This window comes from Schistocerca nitens, chromosome 2, assembly GCF_023898315.1.
Source record: "Schistocerca nitens isolate TAMUIC-IGC-003100 chromosome 2, iqSchNite1.1, whole genome shotgun sequence".
Lineage (NCBI taxonomy): Eukaryota > Metazoa > Arthropoda > Insecta > Orthoptera > Acrididae > Schistocerca > Schistocerca nitens.
The window spans coordinates 302,537,890-302,554,653 of NC_064615.1; the positions used below are offsets into that span (position 1 = coordinate 302,537,890).

At 41.2% G+C, this 16,764-nt stretch overlaps 1 protein-coding gene across 2 annotated transcripts in view; it reads right to left on the reverse strand.

Annotated features, from left to right (window-relative positions):
• Positions 1–2,041: 2,041 nt before the first annotated feature.
• LOC126236060 (uncharacterized) overlaps positions 2,042–16,764 on the reverse strand; it is a 156,038-nt gene continuing 141,315 nt past the window's right edge. The window contains exons 5-7 of one of the 2 annotated variants that reach the window (XM_049945108.1): positions 3,307–3,487; positions 3,060–3,214; positions 2,042–2,892 (exon numbers count right to left, since the gene is read on the reverse strand). In XM_049945108.1, the coding sequence (XP_049801065.1) occupies positions 2,338–2,892; positions 3,060–3,214; positions 3,307–3,487 (891 nt within the window). In that variant the 3' untranslated portion in view covers positions 2,042–2,337. The remainder of the gene's footprint in view (positions 2,893–3,059; positions 3,215–3,306; positions 3,488–16,764) is intronic. The other variant, XM_049945107.1, reaches the window with a different exon arrangement.

A 16,764-nucleotide genomic window follows, 5' to 3' on the forward strand; every position in this document is an offset into this window, starting at 1 on the left:
GCTCCAGCATTTCTGCCAGTCTTCAAATACATGCTGGAAACCATTTTTTGAGAGGTCCTTCAAAATTGCCTCCGCAGCCTTCACCACTGCTTCTGATGATTGATAATGCCTCCCACGAAGGCATTTCTTCATGTTAGGGAATAGAAATAAGTCACATGGGGCTAAATCTGGACTACAGGGAGGGTGAGGGATGCACTTCATGTTGATTTTTGCAAGATATTCGGCAACAACATTGCCAATAAGTGGCTGCCCATTATTGTGGTGCAGCACCCAGCCTGCTTCATGGAAATGTGGTCTTTTGCGCCTGATATGGACTTGCAATGTTTTCAGGACATCCCTGTAGTATTGTGCAGTTACTGATTTTTGTGTGTGCAGGTACAACATGCTGATAAACCATCCATGAATATCAAAGAATGAGATGACCATAACTTTCCCAGCAGAAGCAACCACTTTTGCTTTTTTTGGGATTGGTGATGAAGGAAATATCCACACTGAGCTTTGCTTTTGCTCTCAGGATCAAAATGATGTAGCTAAATTTCATCAGCAGTGATTACATTTGAAAGAAACTCTGGATCTTCCTCTAACATCAACTTTAACTGCATGCAGACCTGCACGCGAATGTCCTTTCGTTCGGGAATCAACAGTCTTGGAACCCATCACACACAAACATGTGTTGTGTAATTTTTCTGTCACCAACATGTGGGTGGCACCCAGTGAAATGTTCAGTATTTCAGAAAGTGATCTTAGGTAATTTTCTGATCCTCTCTCGCAGTGTTGACGTTTTTTTTCCGTAAGAGCAGTAACTAGAGCACCGGGTCCATCTTCCTTTGAAATTGATTGTCTTCCCTCTTTAAACATTTCAAACCATCTTCGAGCTGTGCTGTAGGGAAGAACAGACTCTCCATAGGCCTCCTGTAACATTGTATAGGCCTCAGCTGAAGATTTGTTGAGATAAAAGTACAATTTCAAAGCTACATATTGTACCTTGTGTGTTACCTCCATTACAGCGGTAGGCAATACTGAACATGTCTGACCTTGCCTGCCTCTCACAGGTGGGAACCAGGAGTCCCAACACTGAAACTACAACGGTGTGTTTGTTGCACATTAAGCAAACAGAATATCATAAGATTAAATTTTAGTGCAAGAAATTATGACCATGAAAAAATTATGATCATTCTTTATTGAACAGCCCTCATATATTGTATGTCCCTATAACCCCCACCCACCCTCAACCTTCGGCAGACCTTGGCACCAACTAACTATCCCCTTTCTTGCTCCACCTACACAGCCTTCTATTCCACCAATGCACCCACTAGTATTTTCCAGCTTCTCTGCACCTCTCCTTCCCACCTCCCCCAAGCTCACTACTGCACCTAGCAGCCCTACCTTGTTCCAACCATGTCTCTGCATGCCACACAAGCAGTACTACACCTTCCTTCTCCCCTAACCTGCTATCCTTACTTCCCCACTCTATGCTGCCTCCTTACCCCACTGCCGATGCCAGATTGCTTCTCCCATCAGGTGCAGTTATAGTCTGCAGTCACAGTGATTGTGTGTGTGTGTGTGTGTGTGTGTGTGTGTGTGTGTGTGTGTGTGTTTTTCTACTTTGGAAGAAGGTGTTTTGGCCAAAAGCTTACGTGTATAGCAGTCTCGTTGTTATGGTTGTCTGCAACTGGGCGGTTCATCTACACAGTGAGTAAAAAATCTACTCTTTTCATAATACTGTTGTTATTCGATCCTGCAGTTTCTATTGTTTGAATATCCTTTACATTATTTAGGCTTATTTTATATTGCATGGATTATGACATTGTTTAAATGATAAAATAAAGTGTGCTTAATTTGTGCACTATAATTTCACATTAACTTTAGTTTTATGAAACAGCCTAAAAACCATGTGCAGTTTAGTACAGCTGGCAAAGCAAACTGCAATCAAATAAAATTTATTTCATCCATTTTTCCCATTGGAATACTGCCATGTAATTTGGTGTAAATAGTATACAACAGAAAATTTTTTCAGCACAAAAAATGTGTTATTAAAATATTTTCAAATAAAAATAAAAAATAGGTTTGGGAAAATTTAGTACACTTATGAGTACTGTCAAGTAACACATACTTCTAAACCTTATAAGAAACTAGAAGGTCTGCAAGTCAAATAGTGTTGGAGATATGGCCAATCTGTGGTTTCAAAATTTGTCAAAAATCACATAATTTTGAAGATTAAAAAACTAAAATGAAAAGTCCAACAGGCTTAAATATTTCAAGTTACCTAGTGCTATGCCAAATGGTTTTTATACATACATGCATACATACATACACACACATAGCATCATTGAGTTATTATCTTTTACTTCTTAAAATGTAACGTGTAATTTTATTTGGTTGGTCAGGTGTACAGATTTCTTTTGTTACTTGGTTTGTGGAATGGTTATGTGGGCTTTTCTTTTTCCTTGTTCCTTTGGTAGAAGATTTAGGCTTTGATTTTTTTTCTTTCTGTAGGACTGAGCCTAAACTCCTTTTGGTTTTCAACTGTAACTGAAACTCAGCAATCTTTTCAGAGGTATCACTTGTGCTCATTTCTGCAATATCATCATCCTCAGCTAAGGATGTGCTTGTATCTTTATTCTTTTTCCTTTTTCCTTTTGGCAAAGATTTTAATTTGGACTTTCCTGTTTCCATCATTTCAGGTGCATCACTCGTGCTCCTTTCTGCAATACTTTCTTCAGATGATGCTGAGCTATTATGTCCATTTCTGTTTCTTTTTCCTTTTGCTGACAATTCTGATTTGGACTTTCTTGCTTCTTCCACAATTGGCAACAATCTATTTTCTCTGTTCACTTGTTCAGGGACAGCATCGCTGCTAACATCCTCTGATATTGAGATGCTATCATTAACCTGTGAAATTAAGAATATGACATTTTTTTTAAATTGGTGACCTCGTTTTGAGAATATAATGTAATAGCAAATGATATACTAAAATGATGATGATGTATGTCATTATACTTAATTAATTATGGAATTTATTTATTTGTTTGCTGACAGTTATCTTCAAGTGTTCTCACCTCTTCATTCAAGTTTTCATTTGGTACATCTACCTTTGTAGACAATGAAAATCTTTCGGTTTTAATACAGCATATTTCAAAAGCTTCTCTCAAATAATATAATTTGAAGCCTGTAAACTGTTCCTTTGCAACAGCTAATTCTTCCTCCTCCATTTCTGTTGAAATAAAAGATATCAGGAGATTCCTCTGATGAAAGTGGGAAAGATGTCACAGGAGAATATTGTCAGTATCAACAGAACATACTCACCACTGCTCTCAATATCAATTGTTGTTGGTAGGTAACAATCTGAATCATAATGGATTACCAGATTCACTGATCCACAATTCGTTATTTTCAGAGTGTCATCCATTCTTGCAGTGATTACAATATAATTTAATGAGAATGGATGGAATACTTTTAGTGTTATATTTTGACTGTTGGCCCATTCCTGAGGAGAGGACAATCACTCGTCAAACATTGCCTTCTAACATAAACCTATTACAACGGAAAATAGCAGTAACAGACTGCACATTTTAAATATCTACCAAAAAAAGAGAGAAATGAATGCTGGAAACATAGGCACCTTCACTACAATTGCTAAACATGTAGCAGGATCACGGAAATGATCAAATACGCCATGGACTGGACAAAAACATGGTAACACTGTGAGATATGCATGCCTGAACATAACTGCAGATGCTAGCCAAGCCTGCAGGCAGCACTGTTGAATTTGACCATGAATGGCACCTGTTCAATGTCCTCAGTGCATAGCCAGTGTCAGTCATGGCCAGAACAGTGTTCTGTGACAGTGTGAGTGCATTATGTCACAGCTACATGAATTCGAACTTGGGCAACTTGATGGTGATCCTATGGTGAGTGCTTCCTTAACCAAGATAGCCAAAGTGTTTGGAGTTTCAAGGCACTATATTGAAGATTTATACGGCACACATGGAAAGTGGAAAAACATCATCCATTAATTTACAATACAGAAAAAAGTGCATTGAGTGATTGTGATAGACAGTCATTGAATGGGGCTTTGATGAAAAATAAGAGGATGACAGCTGCAAAAGTCACTTAAAAACTAAGTTTTGCCCTCACGAACCATGTCAGTACCAAAACAACATGAAGGGAGCTTCATAACCTGGGAAATGGAGGGCAAGGTGAAATTCCAAAACCGCTCATCAGTGATGTAAATGCCTATTAAAGGAAAACATGGTGCTGAAGCTGTAAAACCTGGAGTATGGAGCAATGGAAGAAAGTCATTACATCAGGTGAGTATTGTTTCACACTGACGCCAACTTCTGGGCCAGTTCACATTCCAGGAGTGAAATATGGTGGGGTGTTCAGTGATGATTTGGGAAGCCAAACTGTAGTATTCCACAGGCCCCATGGTTACTCTCAAGGCCATCTTATGTGACCATTTTGGTTGTCAGGTCAATCCCATGGTACAATGTTTGTTCCCCAATGATGATGCTGTGTTCCAGTACAACAGGGTCCCTATTCACACAATTCACATTGTCCAAGATTGGTCTTGGGAGCACCAGAATCAACTGTCACATTTCCTCTGGCCATCAGTCTTCAGATCTCAATATTACTGAGCCTTTGTGGTCTATTTTGGAGGGAAGTGTGCGACTAATGTCTACCTCCATCACCATTACTCAAATTTGCCACTATTTTACAGAAAGACTGGTGTAAAATGCCTTTGAAAACCATACAGGACCAGTATTTATCCACTCTGAGACAACTGGAATCTGTTTTAAATGTCAATGGGTTTCCTACGCCATATTAGGCATGGTAATGTGTTGTGTTTTTGGAGTTTCCATATTTTTTTCCAACCCCTGTTTCTACGAAGTCTGCAAAGGAAGTTAAATAACTTAAATCATTTATGTTAAAGAAAAACACGATCAGGGAAAGTTGCAGGCGGAAGGTAATTAAAACAATATAAAGAAATAGCCAATCATTAGGTGAAATCACGGAAGAATATAGACTGGAAAAGTAATAAGGTTGTGTAACAGATTACAGAAAGGCAGCACTTTTTCAACAGTGGAAAGATCAATATTTTATTATTATTGTCTAACGAAAATAAAGTCTAGATAAGTAAAGATCTACTATTCTTTCTGTAGAAAAACATAATTGATCTATATTTTACTAGCTCCATATTGCTTCTTTTCTATTACTTCTCTCTCTGTTTTTGCCATGTCCTCAGGAAATTTATTTTTTATCATAAATAAACTCTGTTTTCAAGTTTGCTAACGACTATAATAAACATCAAAATATTTTAGGAAATTAGTAGTTTTTACCATAGGTTTCTGTGTTGCCTTAATAGAAATCTCGTTTTGTGTATTTGCTTCAATTCTTATAGGGAATTAGCAACATTTAAACTCAACAGATTAAAAGATAATCAGAAGGCTTAATTTCAAGTTATTTGTTCACTGCACTAGCCAAAATGCAGCCCCACTGTGAACACTGTTCTTGAACATGGGATGCGTTGGCTGACATTCATATGCAGCTGGAAATTGCCCTGACTATTGTCAAACAACTGGCAGCTGCTGCGAATAAGTGTGTTGGAAGAGCTGCCAAGAGTCGTGTACCTGTGATACCTGGACCAGAGGTACTTCAAGTATTAACTTCTCTCATGGATCCTGTCTCCTCTGCTGAAAGTACAGGATCTGTTATTACTCATTCACTTAACTGCAAGTGGCATGTCAATGACAGAACTAGGTGGCTCGTACAGGGAGGACGGGGACTAGGGAGGACTCAGGGAGTATTGTACTGATCCCCCTAAACAACAAGTTTGAGATGCTGTGTTTCACTGAAATTGCAACTTAGACAGTGGGACTCACTTCACCTGTTTTGGGGAAACCTGTTTTTTTCTGGTGTCACAAACAAGCAAACACAAAAGAGTAGGGTCTATTAACTGTTGGCAACACACACACATCATCCTCACAATCAGGGCCGTCAAGCAAAGAGATCCCCATTCCCTGCGAAAAACAACATTCCACTGCCGCGCTGTTCGGCAAATGAATGCTGAGCCTCTGAGGGCACCTCCCACAGGTGGGACCATTAAAATCCTAATGGTAACCTGCCAAAGCATTTGCAACAAAGTGCCAGAGTTTGAAGTGCTCATGAAAAACAGTGAAGCTCACGTAATACTAAGTACAGAAAGCTGTTTGATTCCTGAAATTGATGGCAGTTAGGTATCTGGGGAAAATTTAAGTGTATATCGGAACGATATAAGCAAATCGAAAATGGAGGCAACGTATCTGTCACAGCAGAGAAGAAACTCAAATCCACCAAGGTAGAAACTGAAGCTGCATGTGAGATTGTTGGGCAAGACTCAGTATCAGGAATGGGCATAAAATGATAATTGGATCCTTTTACCTCCCATCAGGCTCATCTCCTGATATAACCGAAAACTTTAGAGAAAACCTCAGTTCCCTTGTAAGTAAGTTCCCCAATCATACTGTTATCAGTGGAGGAGACTTTAATAATCCAACAATCAATTGGAAAAATTATAGTTTTGTTAGTGGTGGGTGTGATAAAACATTCTGTGAAAGCTTTACTAATTGCCTTCTCTGAAAACTACTTAGAACAGATAGTTAGGAACCCCATTCATGATGGAAATACATTGGATCTAAAGGCAACAAATAGATCTGACCGCTTCGAGGATTGTCCACATCGAAAATGGTATCAGTGACCATAATATGACTTTGGCAGCAATGATTACCAAAGTATGAGGGTTGCCCAGGAAGTAAAGCATCAAATTTCTTTTTTCTCAGCCAAAAACAATGCTATAAATGTGAATGTTATGTATGTATTATTTGAAGCCCCCTGAGTGAGAGTGCCAAGTTTCCATCACTTCCAACACACAGCGCAGCTGCAGGATAGTTTCAAAATGGCATCTATAGCTGATATACGTTACAAGCAAAGTACCGTCACTGAATTTCTCACTGCAAAGAAAGAAACTGTGAGGAATATTCACAAACGCTTGTGCAAAATCTAGAGAGCATCTGCTGTCAACAGAAGTACAGTTAGTCGCTAGGAAAGAAGAATGAGGTCATCAGAAGGTGGTTTGGTAGAGCTCCACGATTTGCAGCTGTCGGGGAGACCATCCACGGCTGTCACACCTGACATGTTGCAGCAAGCTGCTGATGTCATTCACAAGGACAGACACATTACAACTCAGAAGTTGGCACTGCGTCTGTCAATCAGCAAAGGTAGTATGGATGCATTCATCTGCACTCTTGGATATTTAAAAGTGTGTGCAAGACAGGTCCCACGGTGTCTAACAGTGGATCACAAACCCCACATAAAAACATTTGTCTTGATTTGTTGCAACATTTTGAAGCTGAGGAGGAGGCCTTCTTGTCCCAGATTGTGACAGGTGATGAAACCTGATTTCACAATTTTGAGCCTAAAACCTCAAAACAACTCATTCTGCCAGTAAGGTCATTATCACCGTGTTCTGGGGCTGTGATGGTGTGATTCTCATTGATGTGATGCCAAGACGCGGTACCATTAATTCAGAAGCATATATCAACACATTAACAAAACTCAAGACACACTTCTGGGGACTTCAGTGTCACAGCATTTCAAGAGATGATTTGCTACAACACAATAATGCTCGGTCCCGCACAAGTCCAAGGTCTACTGAATACATCGCAAAACAGTGTTACCTCATCCACCCTACAGCTCTGAACTAGCCCCCTTCAGATTTCCAGTTATGTTGTTATTTATTTTTTCTATTTACAAGTCAAGTACCGTAGTACCAAATTGAGGAGCAAATCTCCAAGGTCATGGAATGTGTCAGTACGTGAAATTACAACATACAAGTAATAACAGATAAAAATAAAAGTTTATGAACTTGGAAAAAGTCAATCCATAAATTTAAGTAAACGTAATCAACAATACAACAAGAATCAGTTTAAATTTTCAAGGAATTCCTCGACGGAACAGAAGGGGTGAGGAAGCTCTTCAGTTTCGATATGAAAGTGCGTGGATTACTGCTAAGATTTTTGAATTTGAGTGGTAGCTTATTGAAAATGGATGCAGCAGTATATGGCACACCTTTCTGCAAAAGAGTTAAAAAAGTTCGATCAAAATGCAGGTTTGATTTCTGCCGAGTATTAACGGAGTGAAAGCTGCTTATTCTTGGGAATAAGCTAATATTGTCAACAAGAAATGACAGTAAGTAATATATATATTGAGAGGCCAATGTCAAAATACCCAGACCCGTGAACAGGGGTCGACAAGAGGTTCGTGAACTTACACTGCTTATTGCCCGAACTGCCTTTTTCTGAGCCAAAAATATCCTTTTAGAATGGGAAGAGTTACCCCAAAATATAATACCATATGACATAAGCGAATGAAAATAAGCGAAGTAGACTAATTTTCATGTTGAACGATCACTCACTGTTTGAATAGTAAAAACGGCAGCATTAAGTCTTTGAATAAGATCTGAATGTGCACTTTCCACGACAGTTTACTATCAATCTGAACACCTAGAAATTTGAACTGTTCGGTTTCACTAATCATATGCCCATTCTGTGAAATTAAAACGTTAGGTTTTGTTGAATTGTGTGTTAAAACTGTACAAACTGAGTCATACTGAGATTTAGTGTTAGTTTATTTTCTACAAGCCACGAACTTTGGTCATGAACTGCACAATTCGAAACTAAGCCAATGTTGCACACATCATTTACTCATTTACTACCAAGGCAATGTCATCAGGAAACAGAAATATTTTAGAGTTACCTGTAATACTAGAGGGCATATCATTTATATAATTAAGGAACAGGAGTGCCCCCAAGACTGATCCCTGGGGCAACACCCACTTGACTGTACCGCACTCAGACCCCACATCACAGTAATTCTCAACATTGTGAATAATGACGACCTTTTGCTGTCTGTTGCTAAAGTAAGAGGTGAACCAATTGTGAGCTGCTCTCCATATTCCACAAAGGTCCCACTTCTGGAGCAATATCTTGTGATCAGCACAATCAAACGCCTTATCTAAGTCAAAAAAATATGTGTAGTGTTCGAAACCTTTTTTTCAACCCACCCAGTACCTTGCAGAGAAAAGAGAATATAGCATTTTCAGTCGTTAAACGACTTCTAAAGCTGAACTGTACATTTGATAGCAAATCGTGTGATATAAAATGATCAATTATCTTTACATACATGTTATTGTTGTTGTTGTTGTTGTTGTGGTCTTCAGTCCTGAGACTGGTTTGATGCAGCTCTCCATGCTACTCTATCCTGTGCAAGCTTCTTCATCTCCCAGTACCTACTGCAGCCTACATCCTTCTGAATCTTCTTAGCGTATTCATCTCTTGGTCTCCCTCTATGATTTTTACCCTCCACGCTGCCCCCCAACACTAAATTGGTGATCCCTCGATGTCTCAGAACATGTCCTACCAACCCATCCCTTCTTCTAGTCAAGTTGTGCCACAAGCTGCTCTTCTCCCCAATTCTATTCAGTACCTCCTCATTAGTTATCTGATCTACCCATCTAATCTTCAGCATTATTCTGTAGCTTCACATTTCAAAAGCTTCTATTCTCTTGTTGTCCAAACTATTTATCGTCCATGTTTCACTTCCATACATGGCTACACTCCATACAAATACTTTCAGAAACGACTTCCTGACATTTAAATCTATACTCGTTGTTAACAAATTTTTCTTCAGAAACGCATTCCTTGCCATTGCCAGTCTACATTTTATATCCTCTTTACTTTGGCCATCATCAGTTATTTTGCTCCGCAAATAGCAAAACTCCTTTACTACTTTAAGTCTCTCATTTCCTAATCTAATTCCCTCAGCATCACCCGACTTAATTCGACTACATTCCATTATCCTTGTTTTGCTTTTGTTGATGTTCATCTTATACCCTCCTTTCAAGACACTGTCCATTCCGTTCAACTGCTCTTCCAAGTCCTTTGCTGTCTCTGACAGAATTACAATGTCATCGGCGAACCTCAAAGTTTTTCTTTCTTCTCCACGGATTTTAATACCTACTCCGAACTTTTCTTTTGTTTCCTTTATTGCTTGCTCAACATACAGATTGAATAACATCAGGGATAGGCTACAACCCTGTCTCACTCCCTTCCCAACCACTGCTTCCCTTTCATACCACTCGACTCTTATAACTGCCATCTGCTTTCTATACAAATTGTAAATAGCCTTTTGCTCCCTGTATTTTACCCCTGACACCTTCAGAATTTGAAAGAGAGTATTCCAATCAACATTGTCAAAAGATTCCTCTAAGTCTACAAATGCTAGAAACATAGGTTTGCCTTTCCTTAATCTTTCCTCTAAGATAAGTCGTAGGGTCAGTATTGCTTCACGTGTTCCAACATTTCTATGGAATCCAAACTGATCTACCCTGAGGTCGGCTTCTATCAGTTTTTCCATTCGTCTGTAAAGAATTCGTGTAAGTATTTTGCAGCTGTGACTTATTAAACTGATAGTTCGGTAATTTTCACATCTGTCGACACCTGCTTTCTTTGGGATTGGAATTATTATATTCTTCTTGAAGTCTGAGGGTATTTCGCCTGTCTCATATATCTTGCTCAGCAGATGGTAGAGTTTTGTCAGGACTGGCTCTCCCAAGGCCGTCAGTAGTTCTAATGGAATGTTGTCTACTCCCGGGGCCTTGTTTGGCTTAGATTTTTCAGTACTCTGTCAAACTCATCACGCAGTATCATATCTCCCATTTCATCTTCATCTACATCCTCTTCCTTTCCCATAATATTGTCCTCAAGTACATCGCCCCTGTATAGACCCTCTATATACTCCTTCCACCTTTCTGCTTTCCCTTCTTTGCTTAGAACTGGGTTTCCACCAAACTTCTTGATATTCATGCAAGTGGTTCTCCTTTCTACAAAGGTCTCTTTAATTTTCCTGTAGGCAGTATCTATCTTACCCCTAGTGAAATAAGCCTCTACATCCTTACATTTGTCCTCTAGCCATCCCTGCTTAGCCATTTTGCACTTCCTGTCGATATCATTTTTGAGACGTTTGTATTCCCTTTTGCCTGCTTCATTTACTGCATTTTTATATTTTCTCCTTTCATCAATTAAATTCAATATTTCTTCTGTTACCCAAGGGTTTCTACTAGCCCTCGTCTTTTTACCTTTGCCTCGCTTGGTGTAAGAACCGTAAAGATTGGACGATTGAAGAGTGGAAAAACGTTGTGTGGAGTGACGAATCACAGTACACAATGTGGCGATCCAATAGCAGGGTTGGGGGTATGGCGAATGTCCGGTGAACGTCATCTGCCAGTGTGTGTACTGCCAGCTGTAAAATTCGGAGGCGGTGGTGTTATGGTGTAGTCGTGTTTATCATGGAGGGGGCTTGCAACCGTTGTTGTTTTGCATGGCACTATCACAGCACAGGCCTACACTGAAGTTTTAAGCACCTTCTTGCTTCCCACTGTTGAAGAGCAATTTGCGGATGGCGATTCCATCTTTCAATGTGATCAAGCACCTGCTCATAATGCACGGCCTGTGGCGGAGTGATTACACGACAATAACATTCCTGTAATGGACTGGTCTGCACTGAGCCCTGACCTGAATCCTACAGAACAGTTTTGGGATGTTTTGGAATGCCGACTTTGTGCCAGGCCACACCAACTGACATCGATACCTCTCCTCAGTGCAGCACTCCGTGAAGAATGGGCTGCCATTCCCCAAGAAACCTTTCAGCACCTGATTGAAAGTATGCCTGCAAGAGTGGAAGCTGTCATCAAGGCTAAGAGTGGACCAACACCATACTGAATTCCAGCATTACCGATGGAGGACACCACGGACTTGTAAGTCATTTTCAGATATTCAGCCAGCTGTCTGAATACTTTTGATCACACAATGAATCTTCCTGCATTCTGTCATTTTGAGCCATGCGGGCGGGATGAGGTCCTCCTTACTTGCCTTCTCGTAGGACACAGTCCTAATGCATGGCTTCTTGCTCCAGCAAGAAGTATTGTGCTTGTGGTGTACAGATCAGTGTGTGCCACATTTTATTAGACTGTTTTATTTTCAGATGAGAGGGCTTCTGCAGATTTGCCAACAGATCTGCCCTCTATTTTAAATGATGTTCAAACAAATGTGATGAGGGTTTTAAGTGTGTGTGTGTGTGTGTGTGTGTGTGTGTAAGTGGTCAACCAGCCACATTTCCCTGTGCTGTTATTTTAGCTCCTCTGTCATTCTACTTACGTTTTCATCCCAGGTATAGCATCTTCTACCCTTTCTCCATTGTTTTATAATTTGTGTAGGTCAACATGATTGAGGTGGGAGTGAGGGAGTGTCATTTTGTAAGTTTACTCCTCACTGTGTGATAACCTTTTTAGCCTTGCGGGAAGGTATGTAAATAAATCCACAGTGCAACATGGCACCCTTCTGTGCCAACCTGTTTGGGCCTTCTAGAGGAAATCTTCCTAACCTCCAAAAACCCCAAACCCCTGGTTAGGTTCATGTTCATTTATGATCTCTTTATGAGTTTGACTTAGGGCCAAGATACCCTATCGTGATTCCTTCACAACCTCAACAACTTTTATCCCACCCTCTTCACCTGATCCCCTTCAACCCAGCGTGGCACCTTCATAGACATCAACCTCCTCCTCTCTGATGGCTCCATCCTCACATCTGTCAACATTAAAACCACCAATCCTCTCACCGTCATTGTGTGCCGCTCTCTGCCAACGCAGCCACCAGTCTCTTCCTCTTCTCTGCTTCTCTCCTTTCACTCTCTCTATTCCCCCACAACCTCCCAATGCTGCATCTGGAAGCTATGTCCTGGTATTATCTAGTACCTGCAAGCTCTGCCAGGCGGCACTCATTTCTCTGTCCCATCTGTTCCCTGTTATCCCTCTCCCTTTTCTGCCCCACTCCTGATTGCTGCTTCAATTCAACAAAGTTGCATTATGGCTGGAGCAGCTGGAGATAGCGGTCATGTGTGCAAGAAGTGTGTTTGCTTGCGGGAATCTGAGTGTGTTTCCTTTCTGAAGAATGTTTTTCCTTTCTGAAGAAGCCTTTGGTTGAAAACTCAATATATAACAGTCATTTCACTGTGCCTGCCTGCAACCTTGGGTGTCATCCTTACAGAGATTAGCAATCTATTCTTTTCATAATATTGTTGAAGTTTATATGCACTAGAAGCAAACAGTACACTCATTTATTAGTACACTTCTTTAGTGACTTTTATTTTTAACAACATTACACATTTCGATTTTCATATCACCATCTTCAGGTATATCCCAGCAATATCAGTGTTGCCGAATAGACAACACGTGCGTGTTAAAGCAAATTTTACAGTGTAAAAGATGATGATGTGACCACCAAAACGTATAGTGGTGTCAAAATGACTGGAGCAGTGTACCAATAATTGTTTGCAAGAAGCAGTCTTTTATGAAAGACTTATTTCGGAACAGTACACTGTCATCAGTAAAACATAGATGGTTCATGTTGAGACTTGAAAAGTTTCTGTAGAACTGCTGGGAATAGTTGACATTGGAGCTTCATGCATGAGTCCTCTTTCAGTTGTGAATTTCCCACTATCTTAATGAATTCTATAGCATTAATGTTGATATTCTTCAGCATACCATAATAATTTTCATCTGTGCCTTTTATCGTAAGGCCCATCACTTAAGATTTTGTGAAGCGGAGTCAAAAGCTTTCTCAAAACCATTGATTTCCAAACAAAGGGTTCCGTAAGAGCCGCTCTGCTGCCGATAATCTGGTGAGCCTGGAGTCTGCCATCCGTACGGCTTTGCCTGCCGTCAGCATGTTCTCATTGTCTTTTTTGACATGTGGAAGGCATACAATACGACATGGCAACATCACATCCTCTCTACGCTTCATGGTTGGGGTCCTCGGGGTCCGATGCCGATTTTCACACAAAATTTTCTGTCACTTCGTACCTTCCGCGTGCAAGTTGCGGCCTTCCATAGTTCCTCCTGAGTTCAGGAGAATGGGGTACCGCAAGAGTGTCTTAAGTGTCTGCCTCTTTTTAATTGCAATTAATGGGCTCGCTGCGGCGGTGGAAACGTCTGTCTCAGCTTCCTTGTACGCTGAAGACTTCTGCCTATACTATAGCTCCGCTGGCATTGCAGTTGCTGAACGGCAGCTGCAGGGTGCTATCCGCAAGGTGCAGTCTTGGACTGTAGTGCATGGCTTCCAGTGTTTGGCTGCCAAGACCTGCATTATCCATTTCTGTCGGCGACACGCTGTTCACCCTGAGTCATGGCTTTATCTTGACGGTGAACCTCTTGCTGTGGTGGAGATGCATCGGTTTTTGGGGTTGGTTTTTGATACCCGGCTGACTTGGCTGCCTCAAATTCGGCAGCTTAAACAGACATGCTGGCGGCACCTTAACACTCTTCGTTGCTTAAGCCACACCAGCTGGGGTGCCGATCGGTCTAGCCTTCTACGACTGTACCAGGCGTTAATTCAGTCCCATCTAGATTATCGGAGCCTGGCTTACGGTTCAGCATCCCCTTGCGCATTGCAGTTACTGGACCCCATCCTTCACAGCAGGATCTGACTCGCCACTGGAGCTTTCTGGACAAGCCCTGTCAACAGCATACTTGTGGAGGCAGGTGTCCCTCCAATATGGTTCTGGCACCAACGATTACTGGCCACTTATGGTACACACGTTTGTAGCTTGCCCGGGCATCCCAATTATCGTCTCCTGTTCCCTCAGTTCGGTCGTCCATCTTCTGGAACGGCGTCCCCAGTCAGGGTGTACGATAGCGGTTCGCATCAGAGCTCTTCTCTCTGGGCTTGAGGTCTTCCGTCTTCCACCTTTTTTCCAGGCCCCTCTGCATATACCCACGTGGTGTGTGCCCCGCCCATGCCTTCGGCTCGATTTTGCACAGGTTCCAAAGGACTCAGTCCCTATTGAGGCCCTCCGCCACCGCTTCCTTTCAATCCTTGCCACGTTTCAAGGCTCTGACATTGTCTATATTGATGATTCAATGGTTGCTCGTTGTGCTGATTATGCTCTTACTCTAGGGGATCTTTATGAACAACACTCATTGCCGGCTGGCTGCAGTGTTTTCACTGCTGAGCTGGTCACCATCTCTTGCGTCCTAGAGTATATCTGCTCCTGCTCAGGTGAGTCCTTCGTTATCTGTAGTGACTCCCTGAGCAGTTTATGAGCTGTCGACCAGTGTTTCCCACGCTCTCGTCTGGTGATGGCTATCCAGGCGTCCCTCCATACTCTTACCCATTGCGGCCGCTGTGGTCTTTGTGTGGATCCCGGTTCATGTCGGCATCCTGGGAAATGAACAAGTTGACACTCTGGCCAGACAGGCTGTCGGTGCACCAGCCTTGGAGATTGGCCTTTCGGAGAGTGACCTCAGGTCAGTTTTGGGGCAGATGGTACTTAGCACCTGGGGTGAAGAGTGGCACACCCTTCCTTCACCCAACAAACTTTGGGCAATCAAGCAGGCTACTGGTGCATTGCGCTCCTCCTTGCGGCTCTCTCGCAAGGAGCCTGTTGTTCTCTGCCGGCTGCACACACCCGGACTACGCATAACTACTTATTGCGCCGTGAGAACCCACCTTTATGTCGCTACGGGTCAGCTTTGACGGTAGTCCACATTTTGTTGGCCTGTCCCCTTTTAACTGCGCTCAGGAAGACGTTTGCGCTGCCTGATACACTCCTTGCACTTTTAACAGATGACACTACCATGGCAGGCTTAGTTTTGCATTTTATTCGGGCAGGGGGCTTTTATCACTTGATCTAAGTGTTTGTCCTTTTTTTGTGTTGAGTCTGGCCTTTGGCCTACGATTTTAGACTGGGTTTTTTAGTGCATTTCTTGGTGGTTGGCTTTTCCTTTTTTGTCTTTATGGTCGGCCAACCACTGTCACACACTGTGTGATTTTAATTCCTTTTGTCTGGTCTCTGTCTGAGCCTTTCTTGTCCTGTGTCGTCTTTTGTGAAATCCATTGTTTGTTTTTATTCTTTGTGGGTGTTTCACGTTCATGGAAAAAGGGACCGATGGCCCTAGCAATCTTGTCCCTTCAATCCCACAAACCAACCAACGAACCCAGACAGAGCGGTAATTCACACTCATTGATCATGCAAATAGTCAATTCTCCCAAATCCATTTCTAAAGACAGCATGTTCGTTTGCCTGATTAAAATCTTGAGTGTTTTCTATGTGGTTGGTTATAATTTTTGTTTATATCTTGCACATTACAGGAGGAGACTGATAAGTAAACAGTTTTGTGTGCCTTGTCTGTTTCATTTCTTGCGAAGGCGAATAATTACAGTGTTGTTATAGTTTTGAGGAACTGTCTTCTTCTACAAACAATCTCTAAATAAATTCCTTCCAATCAACTTTTCATTTGGCCTTAATTGCTTGTGTTGAGACACCATCATCTGCTCTCATCTGGCATTTTTTTGGTATTTTGTTGTTTTCATTATAATACATCTGTGTTTCTGATTCATCTCTTTAACTACATAAACATTTAAAGACATCTTTGAATGCTCATACAATTTTCTCTCTGTTGTTAGTTACTCTCATCTGGCATTTTTTTGGTATTTTGTTGTTTTCATTATAATATATCTGTGTTTCTGATTCATCTCTTTAACTACATAAACATTTAAAGAAATCTTTGAATGCTCATACAATTTTCTCTCTGTTGTTAGTTACTATGCGGTCTCCCATTTCAACTGACAAAATAAGTTAATGTTTTGCTTTCTTCATACTTTGTTTTTAGTA